Source organism: Petromyzon marinus, chromosome 22 (assembly GCF_048934315.1).
Source record: "Petromyzon marinus isolate PM22_M1 ecotype Great Lakes invasive population chromosome 22, UKy_Petmar_22M1.pri1.0, whole genome shotgun sequence".
NCBI lineage: Eukaryota > Metazoa > Chordata > Hyperoartia > Petromyzontiformes > Petromyzontidae > Petromyzon > Petromyzon marinus.
In genome coordinates this window covers 14,841,250-14,856,109 of record NC_133688.1, presented here as the reverse complement: position 1 = coordinate 14,856,109, position 14,860 = coordinate 14,841,250, and the positions used below count along the sequence as shown (strand labels likewise).

At 40.8% G+C, this 14,860-nt stretch overlaps 1 protein-coding gene across 6 annotated transcripts in view; it reads right to left on the bottom strand.

Moving 5' to 3' along the window:
• Positions 1–425: 425 nt before the first annotated feature.
• The window catches only part of DNMT1 (DNA methyltransferase 1), a 62,092-nt gene continuing 47,657 nt past the window's right edge, over positions 426–14,860 (bottom strand). For all 6 annotated transcript variants that reach the window (XM_076068744.1, XM_076068742.1, XM_076068743.1 and 3 more), the window contains exons 29-34: positions 13,899–14,076; positions 11,348–11,540; positions 9,159–9,322; positions 4,784–4,900; positions 2,609–2,705; positions 426–1,126 (exon numbers count right to left, since the gene is read on the bottom strand). In XM_076068744.1, coding sequence (XP_075924859.1) covers positions 1,101–1,126; positions 2,609–2,705; positions 4,784–4,900; positions 9,159–9,322; positions 11,348–11,540; positions 13,899–14,076 — 775 coding nt within the window. In that variant the 3' untranslated portion in view covers positions 426–1,100. The remainder of the gene's footprint in view (positions 1,127–2,608; positions 2,706–4,783; positions 4,901–9,158; positions 9,323–11,347; positions 11,541–13,898; positions 14,077–14,860) is intronic.

Here is a 14,860-nt window from a genome sequence, read left to right as displayed (position 1 = left end):
GTCTTTCGATTTCCTGTTTAAATAGACAAGCTGGTCTTCATATAGAATTCTCCGATCCATTTTCTGTTTTTCATTAATAAAAAGGCCACTCATTCCAGTGTTTCTCTTGACATGTCCTTCAGCCACTGTTTTACAATTTTTCCTAGCACCCATCAACTTGTACTTCACTCATTTCCATTCAAAATGATGTTTCACCAGTCTCGTCTATGTTAGATCAGATTATTCCTCTGATGACCCTGCAATGACATTTATATAAACTACAGGCCAAAGATTGCAGGTATTCCTCCAAAACAGTCAAATAATGCAAGGGAGTGTGACAATAACTGGTCTCAATAAAAGTTAAATAGGCATGGTGATTCGAGACAAGCCCTGTTTTATACCAACAAAGTATTATCATCCACCAGAACGTATGAGTGACAAAACTGTTTAAATACAAACTTTATTGATGAAAAATGTGAAGATTTAAAACAAGTTAAACTGGTTGTAGGAAAAACACACTAACAGGAAAGTCTAAAAAACATCTTAAACGTTTTAAAAACTTTCATCTATGGTCACTTTATAAGACACCATCATTTTAATCAGTTAAAACTTTGAAATATTTAATCAAAAATGATCATGAAACAAAATAAACACTTGTCAAACTGTCAATTGTTAAGCTCCAGAAAATGTAAGAGATTAAAATATAGATATATGCAGGTGTGATAGGTTTACTCAATATTAGAACAGTGTTCATTAAAAATTGAGTTAAAAAAACCTGAAATAGTTGCAAGATAACATTGCAGATTATGCCCAAGACCATGTTTTACTGCATTGGAGAAAGGAACACCTTTTACGAACATCAATTACAAATTCTGATACAGACCCATCCCATTTTAACTTTACATAGTAGGCACACGATGTAAATGTGTAAATATTTTAGTAAATTTTATATCACCACATGCCATCTGAATTGTGCGCCCAACAGCAAATATCTTTCACTGCCCTATTACTTTTAATATCTTCATCTCTATTCCCCTCCCATGTCCTTCATCCCATTCATAGCACTTCTGTTGAACTTCTCTTTTACGGTTTTGGAGTCGGGGGCCAGCAGGACTGATGATTCAGGAAGACATGTCCATTTTCACAGCTTATGTAAAAAGAAAATGCATATACACGTTCATGTCAATACCTCCACTGCGATATTGTTTTTTTTGTTTTACAAGTCTTGTACAGTCATGAGCAGTTGACAAAGGCAGTGGTAAGACAGAGATATATTCAATACACCTTGTGCAGATGCACTGCTGTATTTTGTAAATGTCAGATGGACCATGAGACAATGTGTCCATGAGAGACATGGTATGTGTGGAAGTATTTTGTTATGACGTTTACTTGTGCAATTAATATCAGAATTATCAGTGACGTACGGTTGTGGTATGCCAGTGAATGTGAAACAAGTAGTCAATTTAAAAAGCAGAAAAAACAATGCGAAAAGATTTGTTTGACTTACCTTCTCACCGTGCAACTAATAACATGTAAGATTTTGCATTAAAAGCAAGAGTGGTTATGATATTTTTACATCCAGTAACCGAGTGCGTGCGAGTTATTAACTGGAGAACATTACAAACGCATGTTAGCTCATGCAGAACAAACCGTACTGCATGCAACGAAATCAAATCAAAGTACAAAATGTAATCGGGCAAGTAATTTGCGCTCACTCGTACGGTATCACATTTAAAACGCAAGCATTGCGAGCCAATCTATGGAGACATCACCGGCAGGGAAATGTCAAAAAAAAGTTTACGCAAAAGACCAATGTATTCTTATATATTCATTTACATTCAAAGCGAAGTCAAATATTTCACGATAAATAGTATGTTATATTTACACTTTAATGTAGTGAAACAAGTCGTTAATTACTATGGAGTTTTTAATTGCATAAAGTTTACATGTTTTTTTACATCAACAATGGCGCCTTCTGGATTTTCATTCATAAAGTCGGCATAATGATATTCTAACCTGTCCCAGTAGAAATTTGAATGGTTTAATTGGCTTCTAATTGGCCTCCATAGCCACTGCAAGTCTTCCCACATGCAGCATCACCGTTAAATGAGCACCTGGTTTACATACCATTGCTCAGAATTCAATAAATCCAGTATAATGTTATTCATCCACTAACCCCTTGTGTGCACGCGCCTGTTCAGCACATGTCCACTCAGCCACATAATCAGCTAAAGGGAGAATAAATACTTGCGCGATTCATTGCATTTTCAAAATAAGCAGTGTACACAAATCACTTTTACCTGAAGTGCCGAATTTACCAGCATTTTGTCACTCACTGGTGCAAATGTGGCCTCATTACCAGACTCCAGTAATGAACCTCAACATGAGGCAAAGTACCTTTGGAAAGTAATGATGCCCTATACCCTCACACTCATGCTAACTTAACTTAGACATTTATTTAAATCGAAATATATCAAGTGCATACATTTTAGTGCCAATGTAAAAACCACTGATGTGGACTAAAAGGATAAAGCGAAATGAAATACGGATAGCATTTTTTGCTGACACTTGGCCAAGCTTCACTTCTACCTCGGGTACAAATTCCAAAAATGCAACTTTGATGGATTACCATTTTTAGCCAGCTCGTTCTTTCTGGACTGCTCCACGCACTTTTTGATCTCCAGTCCAATTGCTTTTGCCAGAGGTGGTGGCACTGCATTCCCAACCTGTACATCAGAGACACAAAATAACAAAGGCATGCTCAACACAATAATATAGACAGGCCATACAAATATACATATTGCTTTTAGCCCATTTGTACTGTGGAAGCAACTGCTCTAAGTGATCATCTATGGGCAGCAAAGTCGCAGAGTGTTAACACTTGCACCTCACAGCAAAGATGTGTCTGGGTTTGTATGTTCTCCCCCTGGTTCTGCATGGGTTTCTTATGGGTTCCCTGGTTTCTTACCAAAGCTAAAAAACCTAAAATGTAAGTGACCTGCTTTTTGTATTTAGTTTGTTGTCCTTCCCCCGCACCTCCGATTAACACGGTTGGTACATTCGAAGTTCAACATACATACGGTATTGGCCAGTTTAACATGTAGGCTTTCGCGACCAATATCATCAATAACAGGTTTTTTTGGGGTTAGATCGTGCAAGCCACAACATTGTAACATTGTAAATGTTGTGGCTTGGCTCTCCAACACACCGGTGTGCTGTACTAGTAACGAATTGGCATGTTCTGTTTACGTGACAAACCCTACTAATTGGCTGTGCCGGGTGGTGGCGGATTTAACGACACATTTACATATTTATGCGATCTAACCCAAAAAAAACTGTATTATGGTATTGGCCAAATATCCAAATGCTGAAATATTAACTACATATTACTCGATTGATAAAACACAAAGCAAAATTGCCCCCGACTGCAAATACATGGCAGGACCCACCTGAGACTCAGTAAGGCTTTACTGGGTAAACAAGTGTTAACTATATAACGACTCAAATTTACATTAAGTGGCCTATGCCAGGACCACAACTGGCAGCTTCTCCGCACTGTTGTTGCAATGCCCCACCAGTTACGGAATAGATGTCGAGTCAACCTAAGAAAGGACACCAATTTCCATTGATGGTCAAGGCTATTAATATAATTGGCAGTGGTATATAGTGGAGCCAGATTTCCCGCTCTGTGCAAACATATGCAAGAACACATACACACAACAACAAAAAGGAAAAATAATGAACTTGTTTATATCCATTGCTCGGAAAAGATGAAAATCCAAATCTGGTTTTGGCAATACAGCACATCAAATTGTCTTATTGGCAGCGTCGACTGACATGTTTAAGTACACACATCAGAAGCACAGCTGGAGCTTTGGAATTGGTCACTAAAATATTAGTGGTGTAAATATCTGGTTTTCCATTAAGTTATGCGCTTAAACTATAAATTACTTATATTTCTTCCTGCCTCAGCAGTCGCCTGCTGTATTTTTTCACCTGAAGACGATTGCTTGTGTTGCGATCGAAACATCGTCATTTTTATTATTATTTTTCTATCTACGTGACTTTACCAAAAGACCCAAAGAGGATAAATTACTGTTAGGTGCACGACTGTGTACTTGTTAGTAATCTAACAAGATAAGAAAAATAATGTTCTGTTGCTTATCAATCCCCATGTTATAAAGGTGATTAACACAAAGTAGAATTCTGATGCTATTTTTAGCACATCAGCATGGTATAAAATAGTATTGAAGTTTTGAAGGATACAAATTATTGCATGCTTTACCACATCATGATCTTCCTTCTCATTTACAGGCAATTTGCTGCCAATACATAAAGTTAAACTGACAAAATAGATTATTACATTCATAATTCCTCCTTATTTAAGTCACAAGAACTGCACTCATAAATTACTACGACTCTGGGAGACAGAAAGAATACATGGTTGAGAGAACACATGCAGGTTAAAAACCTAATTTAAACTGTAAAAAAAGTGTGCTTGGGCAAGACACACCGCCAGAAGGGATAATGGCCAGTGGTCAAGAATAGCACCAGTGGCAGCAAAGGAATGGAACTCTGCCAACAGGACATCCACCGTGGAAGATGTTTCAATAAAATCATATCGTGCGCAAGTGCTCAGTGGATTGTTACATCACAGATCCACGAGAGATGGCAGTGGGTTGGGGAAAACTTTATCCACCAGTGGCTCGATCATGTTTGATAATAACAACTCTGACGTGCACAAAAGTCCATTAAGCCATATGCTGCATGTTCATCTGGAGATGAATGGCAGATGTGACGGCACCTGTCTGTGTTTGTCCAGGGTGTTTCCGAACAGGCGGTAGGTGTCGGGGAAGCCTTGTGAGCGCGCGCACTCCCGCACGCTCACCACCCTGTGCTGCTCGGGATGCAGCACGCGACCCTGAAATGGCAACACAAGACACACGCACAAACGAGTAGAAACAAATGAGAGAAAAAAAATCACACAGGCAATAAATGTCACGAACCTTCTCCTCCCCCGAGTCCTCCAATAGAGGAGGGTTACTCAAAAACACAGACTGTAGGACATGAAAATGATGCAGCGTGTAGTGAAAACAGGGTCTAGAACTACTTATGTTAAACCCGGCTTTAAGTTGGCCACCGACATGTTCCGATTTTACACCAATGAACTCCGTTCTAGGCCATTGTCACGCGAGCGCGGGCCCAGCAATAGCTCCTAAGGGGAAACCCCAAAGGAGGCAACCTGTAAGGGGGGCAACCGCACCCATCGCATATCATGCTCTCTCTTACTTGGAAAGAGTAAAGTGGTCTCATACCAGCACCGGAGTCCCAATCTCCGTGGCTTTATGACACCAAATGCACAACCTCCACGTTGTCCTATCTCGTGAGGGTAATGCCTTAAATCTAGCCCTGTAATCACGGCACTTATTGGCATGTGTGGGAACATTCTGTTGAAAACAAAATTCCAGCACTAATACAGTACTTGCACACACAGCAAATAACTAACGAAAAACGCTGCGTTGCGCTAAACTCATGGCAACAGCCGGTAATATTACCTGCGGGACGTTTTGAATGTCCAGCCTATGTAAAAATATCTTAAGCGTTAGCTCCTCATAGACGTCTAAATTCCAAATTGTAGCGAGAGCTAAACACTCTACATCCAGCACGGCACATAACACTGAAGAAACGTGATGAGGTGGTGGGGGGGTTCCACTAATACAGGAAATTAATTGAATTAGTATTGAACCGGAGCGTACCAACGGCCAACGTACGAATAAATCGTAACCACAATCGTCCGGGTGTGAATGCACACGGAAAATGTGTTGCGAGAGAAATACAATTTAAGTACAAGTGCAGCACCATTGCTGAAGCCTAGTGTGGGAAGGGGACGTTTGGCTGCACACCGATGCTTTCCACTACTCCTGCTTGCTCTCATATAGGCCGCCACACAGCATATACAATGAGAGAAAAAAGTATGTAATCCCCTGCTGATTTTGTACGTTTGCCCACTGACAAAGAAATGATCAGTCTATAATTTTAATGGTAGGTTTATTTGAACAGTGAGAGACAGAATAACAACAAAAAAATCCAGAAAAACGCATGTCAAAAATGTTATAAATTGATTTGCATTTTAATGAGGGAAATAAGTATTTGACCCCCTCTCAATCAGAAAGATTTCTGGCTCCCAGGTGTCTTTTATACAGGTAACGAGCTGAGATTAGGAACAGTCTTAAAGGGAGGGCGCAATAAGTTTAGGACAGAACTGCAACGGTAACTTCCCCGTAGAAGTGTGTTAATAAAGAATTAAAGCTTTCGTGACTGCATAAATTACTCATTGTTTTTTTCGGTAAAAGTCACGTATGTAGAAATACCGTAAAATTATATTAAAATAAATCAATCACGACAGTTTCTTTATTAACTGTCAATCTCCCTCGGCCTGGGGCTCCATGCAAGATCTCACCTCGTGGAGTTACAATGATCATGAGAACGGTGAGGAATCACCCCAGAATTACACGGGAGGATCTTGTCAATAATCTCAAGGCAGCCGGGACCATAGTCACCAAGAAAACAATTGGTAACACACTACGCCGTGAAGGACTGAAATCCTGCAGCGCCCGCAAGGTCCCCCTGCTCAAGAAAGCACGTATACATGCCCGTCTGAAGTTTGCCAATGAACATCTGAATAATTCAGAGGAGAACTGGGTGAAAGTGTTGTGGTAAGATGAGACCAAAATGGAGCTCTTTGGCATCAACTCAACTCGCCGTGTTTGGAGGAGGAGGAATGCTGCCTATGACCCCAAGAACACCATCCCCACCGTCAAACATGGAGGTGTAAACATTATGCTTTGGGGGTGTTTTTCTGCTAAGGGGACAGGACAACTTCACCGCATCAAAGGGACGATGGACGGGGCCATGTACCGTTAAATCTTGGGTGAGAACCTCCTTCCCTCAGCCAGGGCATTGAAAATGGGTCGTGGATGGGTATTCCAGCATGACAATGACCCAAAACACACGGCCAAGGCAACAAAGGAGTGGCTCAAGAAGAAGCACATTAAGGTCCTGGAGTGGCCTAGCCAGTCTTCAGACCTTAATCCCATAGAAAATCTGTGGAGGGAGCTGAAGGTTCGAGTTGCCAAACGTCAGCCTCGAAACCTTAATGACTTGGAGAAGATCTGCAAAGAGGAGTGGGACAAAATCCCTCCTGAGATGTGTGCAAACCTTGTGGCCAACTACAAGAAACGTCTGACCTCTGTGATTGCCAACAAGGGTTTTGCCACCAAGTGCTAAGTCATGTTTTGCAGAGGGGTCAAATACTTATTTCCCTCATTAAAATGCAAATCAATTTATAACATTTTGACATGCGTTTTTCTGGATTTTTTTGTTGTTATTCTGTCTCTCACTGTTCAAATAAACCTACCGTTAAAATTAGAGACTGATCATTTCTTTGTCAGTGGGCAAACGTACAAAATCAGCAGGGGATCAAATACTTTTTTCCCTCACTGTATCCCAGCTGTCAAGCGCAATGGGTAGTTATTGAAATCCCTGACATCATTAGGATGCCTCACCTGCTTGTGCACGAGCCAAGGGTCAAAGTGGGTCGAATGTAACGTCAAGTTTTGCTCGTCCAGTGGACTCAATGTCCGTATCTTTTCCCGTATTTTTTTGGTGTTGGAAGTCAGCGCTGTGGCTGCCAAAATTCACCCTGATGATGTACAGGTTGGCATTGTGACTTTAAATTTATCCCACCTGCTAAATCTGACAAACTACTTTTGACCCTTTCCCAATTACATTTTGTTCATGTCTTTGGTAATAAATATGTATTTTATTAAATATTCATATTCTTAAATACTTACTTGATTATATAAATATGCTACGATAATTATTTGTGCGACTATGAAGGGGCTGAAAATAAGTTGTTTTGATACATATGTTGAGTGCTTGTTGTAGATGGTAATGACTAATATTAGGCTAAATTAAAATTAGCAATAAAACTCATGTTAAGGCAACCCAAGCCAACATTTTTTTCAGTCATGTTGTTACGTAGAAACACCTCTCTCGGGCAGCTGAACCTTATTTGTATTGCTTGGAAAAATGAGAAAAAAGCCAAACACAACTTGTTTAAAAACATTTTGTAAGTAATTCAATTGTATCATATTGCAGCAAGTTTTCAAGAAACAATAAAATTAAAAAACAAATGTGTTCAATAAAAGTCCAGTTGAAATAATGCTGCAAACAGCAATTGAGGCAATACTTGAAGTTAAATTAAAAGCAACAACAAAATAAACTTAGGGCGACAATATTGAGAAATTATCCAAAAGAATCAGATATGAAATACATTCCTGGCGGATACTGGGTAACAATGTTTATTGGGCCGTGGAAATAATGTTGTTACACCTATTAAGTAGTATGGCTGCCTTCCAATTTGGCTAACACCTGTAAGCACATCTCCTGTGCACACCGAGAAGCAGTTAACCTGCAACCACTCGATTACCCGCACATTTAGTAAGCAAATTGTCAAGTTTAAAATGCCTCGACTTATAAAACCACGGCTTTATTAATTTATAGATTTACAAAGCTGATTTTTCTCTCATCACAAAACTGATTAAAATTAAGTTGTGTGAAAAAAGCAGACTGCTATAAATCACTTTGTTTTGGAAGCTGGCATTTATGAACAAGCTATGTTAATTAAGCACATGCTTAATACACAATATATTGTAGCTGTAAACGCAGGTAGTTTGATATGGTTACTTTAGTTATTCCTGGATTACAATTGTTGTGGCACAACGTATTTAACTAACATATCAAGCAGGCATGAATACGACATTTTTTTGAAAAATGTAAAGAAATGTAATTATTGTATGGGATCACGCATCTAATGTTTATCATTTGGGACAAAGACTGTTAAAAAAGATGACAAAGTCTGATACACCTACTCTTGACCAGTATTAATGTGTTCGGCTGTTCTTAGAAAATAAGATTCAGGAAATATTGTGGACACGGTAATCACATGTATTTCATAACAAAGGTGTACATGTAAACGTTTGTGTTTACGTATATAGGTCAGTGTTTGGATTCACTGCGGAAAGAAACACCGTCAGTAAGTGCAGCACAGTGAATTGCTCTTTCCAAAGTTCAAGGACGATGCAACCCTTGGTTCTGCCACGTGTGGCTCAAGTTACCTGCTTTCCCATTGGCTCGGGGTTGGTGACGGTCGTGCTGAAAAAGCCATCCCACTCGAGCCGGCCATACAGACCAGCCCAGTGGTTGTGCCGATTTCCCGTGTGCGGCAGGCACCATGGGATCAACGTGTTGAACTGCCGGTCCGCGGAGTCACACGGCTTGCCTGCAAGTGCGTGAAAAGGGGGGGGGGATTGGAGGGGGGGGGGGATTGGAGGGGGGGATCACCACAAATGGTGGGGGGGGGGGGGGGGGAAAACTGTTTGAGAGTAGTCCAATATGGTACGTTAAAACTTAATACCGCAAAACAATAAACTCTGTAAAGTCAACGATTTTCTCTCTCATTTCAATTTGAAGATATTCACACGCTAACTGCTAATTCTGGTGATCCATTAAAGGAATGGACTGTCACACTTTAAGACCTGGCAGGAAAAACTGGGCCATCATACGTTTGTGTAGTCTGCATCATTTATTACTGATAAATTGTTAAAGCCATGATTTGGCACTCAATTCAAGGCATGCACCAAATTAAGCCAAGCCCAATATTTCATAGTACATTTCATATTGCATAACAAGTATTACAGGTATTACATTAGTTGTTTTCATTTATTTTATTTTACCTACATGACTTTACCGAAAAAAACAAAGAGTATTACAATATGCCCACTCACTGCATTCAAGGCAATTCTTAACTACTGGCCAAATCACCACTTAAGTTAAGCTTATTATTATAACAGCTAAAGCGTGTTTTTTTCTCCTCAAAAAAGGAGATGTATTACTTTGCAGGTAAATAATGAATTATTTCCAACTTTATTTATTCATAACTGTGCAATTCACCCAATGGACCAAAGTGGATAATCGTATTAAGCCTCGCTTACGGGAAATGTTTACGACGCGAAGATGAGTGGAAAATTATAACGCTTGAGTGACTGTTTTCAATTCCTCTTAGTGGGTCAATGGGAAAAATGGATCACAGTACATAAAATGATCACCTCTCCGGAGAAAGAGGTATGCACAGCTCAAGATCATCAAACATTAGCAATGCAGTTCCCCGTTATTTTTCTTCATTAAACACTCCTGACAAGGTCATCTGGCCTCGCATGCTTATGTGCTGTGTGCGTGTCCCCACACGACAACGCAAGAAAAGTGCTTAATATGCAGCAGTCAATTTTGGCACAAATGTGGAGAAAAGGCACAGTCTGCGGTGGCTTAATTGAGACCCATGTGGTTACTGGTATCGATTGCAAATAAATATTTACGCCCTTAAATGCTGAGTCAGGAGAATTTTAAACCAGTAGAAACATTTTTTTTTTACAGCTTGGGATAAAACGATTAAATATACAAAAAGCACGAGTGGCAAAATGATACATCAGACATAGTTAGTTACTACCACTTTGTTGGAAGTCAAAAGTGGGTGTTCTGTGGAGGGACTCATCTGCAGAAGAATCTGGAATTGCAACCACCTGCTTAGGAGTGCCAAATATGTGTATATATATTTAATTTGCTGGTGTACTGGAAGCCCCACAGTGTGAAGTGCCAACTAGTTATAAGCCATTCTCTCTATTCTGTCAAGAAGGGCTGTTGGTCAAAATGTTAGCCTACTAAATATATTTTCCATTATGGGGCAGTGAGACCAATTGACGTGGCGAGTGTTTTTACTTGTGCCTGTGCTCCACTGCAAACGCAGTCACTTATTTTATTGTCTTGTCAAATACTGGTTTGTGCACCGAGATACTCTCTGGGCCAGATTCATATCTTGAAATGGTTTGAAACAGCTTCGATGATTTTTTCCCACTTTGTAGGGAATGTAATACATTTTCTTTAATCAGAGTTTATTTTGGGTTTGAGCGCGTAAACATAAATGTGTCGTTAAACCCGCCACCAACTGACACGGTCAATTAGTAAGGTTTGCCACTTAAATAAAACGTGCCAATCCGTTGCTGCTACAGCACACCAGTGTATTGGAGAGTAAACCCTCAACATTTACAATATGAGCACGACGTGTCGCTGGTGATTACAACCAGCCTCATCAGGCGATAGGTGATGTCATCACTGTGAGGCTATCAGGTGCGAATACAAGAGGGGGGGGGGGGGGGGTTAATGTAGTCCTATAAGTTTGTTTTTTCTCTCCCAAAAATAGAACGGTCAAGGCGATTTGACCAACGCGCCACCCTCTTGACGTTGGCCGTACCCTCGGAGCAGGAGCAGACTCCGCGCAGCATCGCCGAGCCTCTGCCGTTCTTGCGGTCGTGGTGCGTGTAGCGCAGGATCTTGGAGGTGGTGCCGTCGGACAGCCGCACCTCGATATTGGGCAAGTCACGCCAGTCCGAGCCGGGCGCCAGCGGGATGTAGCGCATGCGTGCCTCCACAAGTGGGCTCAGGTCCTGCAAAGTACCAAATGCGGAGTTTCGGTCAGCGATGTTCAAACCAAGGTATTTACTCGCCTAATTATTTTGTTCCCCACTTGATTAATTGCGGCACTCGTTTCCTCATTGATATAAAATAGATAAGAATGCAATTTAATTCTGCAGGAAAGCTTTGTTGAATCTCAAGGACTTCCAAAAAGGGTCGGATGTTGTAATGCTTGTCAAATTCCTTTTTTAGCAATGCATTGCATTTGGGAGGAAACTAGTACGCGGAGAAAACCCAAGCAATAATGGTCTGTGCAAACAGAATTAAAAATAATGTTTTACTGTACCAGCTCACAGGGGGTTTGGGAGTAAACTGGCAAACCTTATTTGCCAAGGTATTCCCCTTACAACTAGTGCCCTTCGCTTAGTTGGTTAGAGAGGACATATGAATACAGGGCAACTCAGTATGGATCAAACGTATTGATTTCACTATTGACAAAGGTTTAATTTGTGTTTTTCTCCCTTCTATGCCTAGTACAGTGTTTTAAGAACATATTTGAGGGTTCCATCCATTGATAACAAGAACAAAAACCCAAAATAACATCACAACTTTACTCCACTGCCCATTAAACACTCCTGCACCCCGCGCTGCCGCTCCACTGTTTTGGCTATTATAAAGCGCCGCACGGTTTTCAACAATGTGCGTGGGGAGACCTCCAGGGAACGGTGCTCCAGGCACGTGGCCCAGCACACGCACTCAGCCGCCAAAACCCACCCACATACCAGGGGCTGAATATCACCGTACCCCAGCGGATGCAGCGTTCTAACAGCACAGGCTGCACACCGTGTCAGACAACACTCAACAAAAGCCACGGGGGGGGGGGGGGGAGTGAGCCAAAGACTTGCTCGCTGCAACCAATCATCTGCAGAATGTAAACCTACGGCGCGTTAACTACACTGATGAAACCAATTCTGAAAGCAGACACTTTTTTTCTGAAACCGATGTCTTTAAAAGGTGTGTCATTGATGTCATCTTTCATGTTACCCCCTTTCATGTTCATGGTGGAATGAAGCAAATCAAAAGCAAAAAAAACCCAAGCACATTGCATCACGTAATCCGAAGTGTTTGTTAACATTCAATTATTCGTCAAGGAATGGCTGAAGGCAAGTGTGTGTGGTCATTAACTGCAATGGTTGAGCGTGTTTTTAGGTCGCTTTGGCCAAGCTGTTATGTTCTATAAATATGGTTCCACAAAAAGGTTGGAGAGGGTAAGGAAGGAGAGGACTCGATCATCCTCTAGTGTTCCCAGTTGTATCTCGCTAAGCAGATTGTGCAGGCTACAGGGTTGATGGTGCAGACTGACATAAGCATGCGGATCAATAAACACATTGGACAGCTCAAAACAATGGGGGAGGGGAATAGAAAAGCACCGTCAAATCCCACTCTCCATGCAGATTTTGTTAGCTAGTGTTGTGGAATTGAACATTTGGTAAATGCACGAGGGACATTTATAACCAGACCACGTAGCGGAGCTGTAAATAAGTGCACCATTGCACATGTTATTTTCTTTGTACCTTGCTCCCTTGGTTTTGCATGCTTTCTTTTTTTGCCATGTTGGCCTTCCAAAAGGGAGACTGTCCTGAGAGACCAATCTATAGCATAATCATTTTACAACTGTGCTTGTGTCAAGTTTTCAAGGCACCATACTACACAGTGCAATCTTCAACTATGAGCCTTTCTCTACCCTAATGGAGAGCCATTGCTAAAAATGTTACTTAATATATGAACTGTTTTTATGCTTGAATAACATTGTCAATGTTGAGCCTTAATTTCTCTCACCGGGTTACCACCTGTTTTAGAAAAGGTAAGGGCTGCAGACGGAGGACTGATTTACTCACAGTTGCTCTGCATATGCTGCCAAATCCAAAGCTCTCACTTGTGCAGCACATTGGATTTTACGTGTGCAAGCGAATTAAAACAAAAACGTAGCTGGCCTTGTCAGAGAACAAGGCCAGCATGACTGAGGTCCTGAGTTTGAATATGGGTAACATACATTTTTAAAAATGGTACTGAGATCAATCATTAGGATTATTCCAGCTTTGAGAATACAACATTTAACTTTATAAATACAAGAAACTCACTTGGCAAAAAAAAGTATGCCTCCATTGTGTAAATAAAGGGGCCTCATAAAATAACATTCTAAAGTAGTTATGTGACATTCTAGGGGGCTATTCTCTGATACAAGGTGGTACACCACTAGAAGCTTGAATTCAGAAATGCCATTTCCTAGTCTCATGACATGACGTTGATACCACAACCACAATATAATCGAAAGGGGGGGGAAATACATCAAGATCAATGTTTGTCAATGACACACTGTGGGTACTGGCCTTGCAGATGTGGTCGCGCAGTATTGGTTGGTATTGCATGCCACGGATCTGCCGCTGGAACCAGGACTGTGGCTCGCTGTTGTAGGAGATCTCAAGCGCCGAGGCTCCGTTGCGGATCTCGGGAAGGTCCGACATGGTGTCCCGTACGGTGATTGTGCGGAATGGAGCAGAGGATACCCTGCATTCGGCAGCAGAACATATGCATGTGTCCATAAGCATGTGCTCAGCAGGACGGGAATTCAAAAGTGCTATATATTTTGTCGCATCCCGAAAACGCATTGCTTTTTTTGCTCGCCATACGTATTTTAATGGTGTCAAGCGAGTATTCGTATATTTCGATTTAAAGCTTTCGTGACTGCAAGGATTCATCTTCTTGGTTCTTTCGGTAAAGTCACGTAGAATGGAAATAAAATAATACAACATAATAAAATAAAATTTCGTAATATGACAACTAATGAGACTAATATTGTCTACAATAGCGGTAGGAAATGTTTACAATCCCCAACACAGAACCACGATGGGATTTCTGCAATTAGTCTCCAGAAACAATACACAATGCCTAAAGGGATCATTGGGATGTAGAATTTCTAGCATTTTTTAAAATAGGGAAATGCCAAAGCATGGAATTGCCAAAGCATGCAATCTAGTGGCGATCCTGGGAATCGCCAATAATTATTAGGGTGTACAAAATCTAATTTATTTAAACGGAGTTGCAAGATCCACTTATAGAATCACCACAAATATTATTGACCATTCTGGATGCTCCATTCAAATTAAGGGGATTCCAGTAGGTTCTAAGAATTGGAACAAGACAGGACGCTAACACTGCTATAATGGAGATATTAATATGGCACTCCAGGGTAAAAGAATACCGATCTCTGCAAGGATTATCCATGGAAGAAAAATGGGATTCAAATCATGTTACTGCAAAAAAAAATCTCCCAGCACGAGTTCACACATAT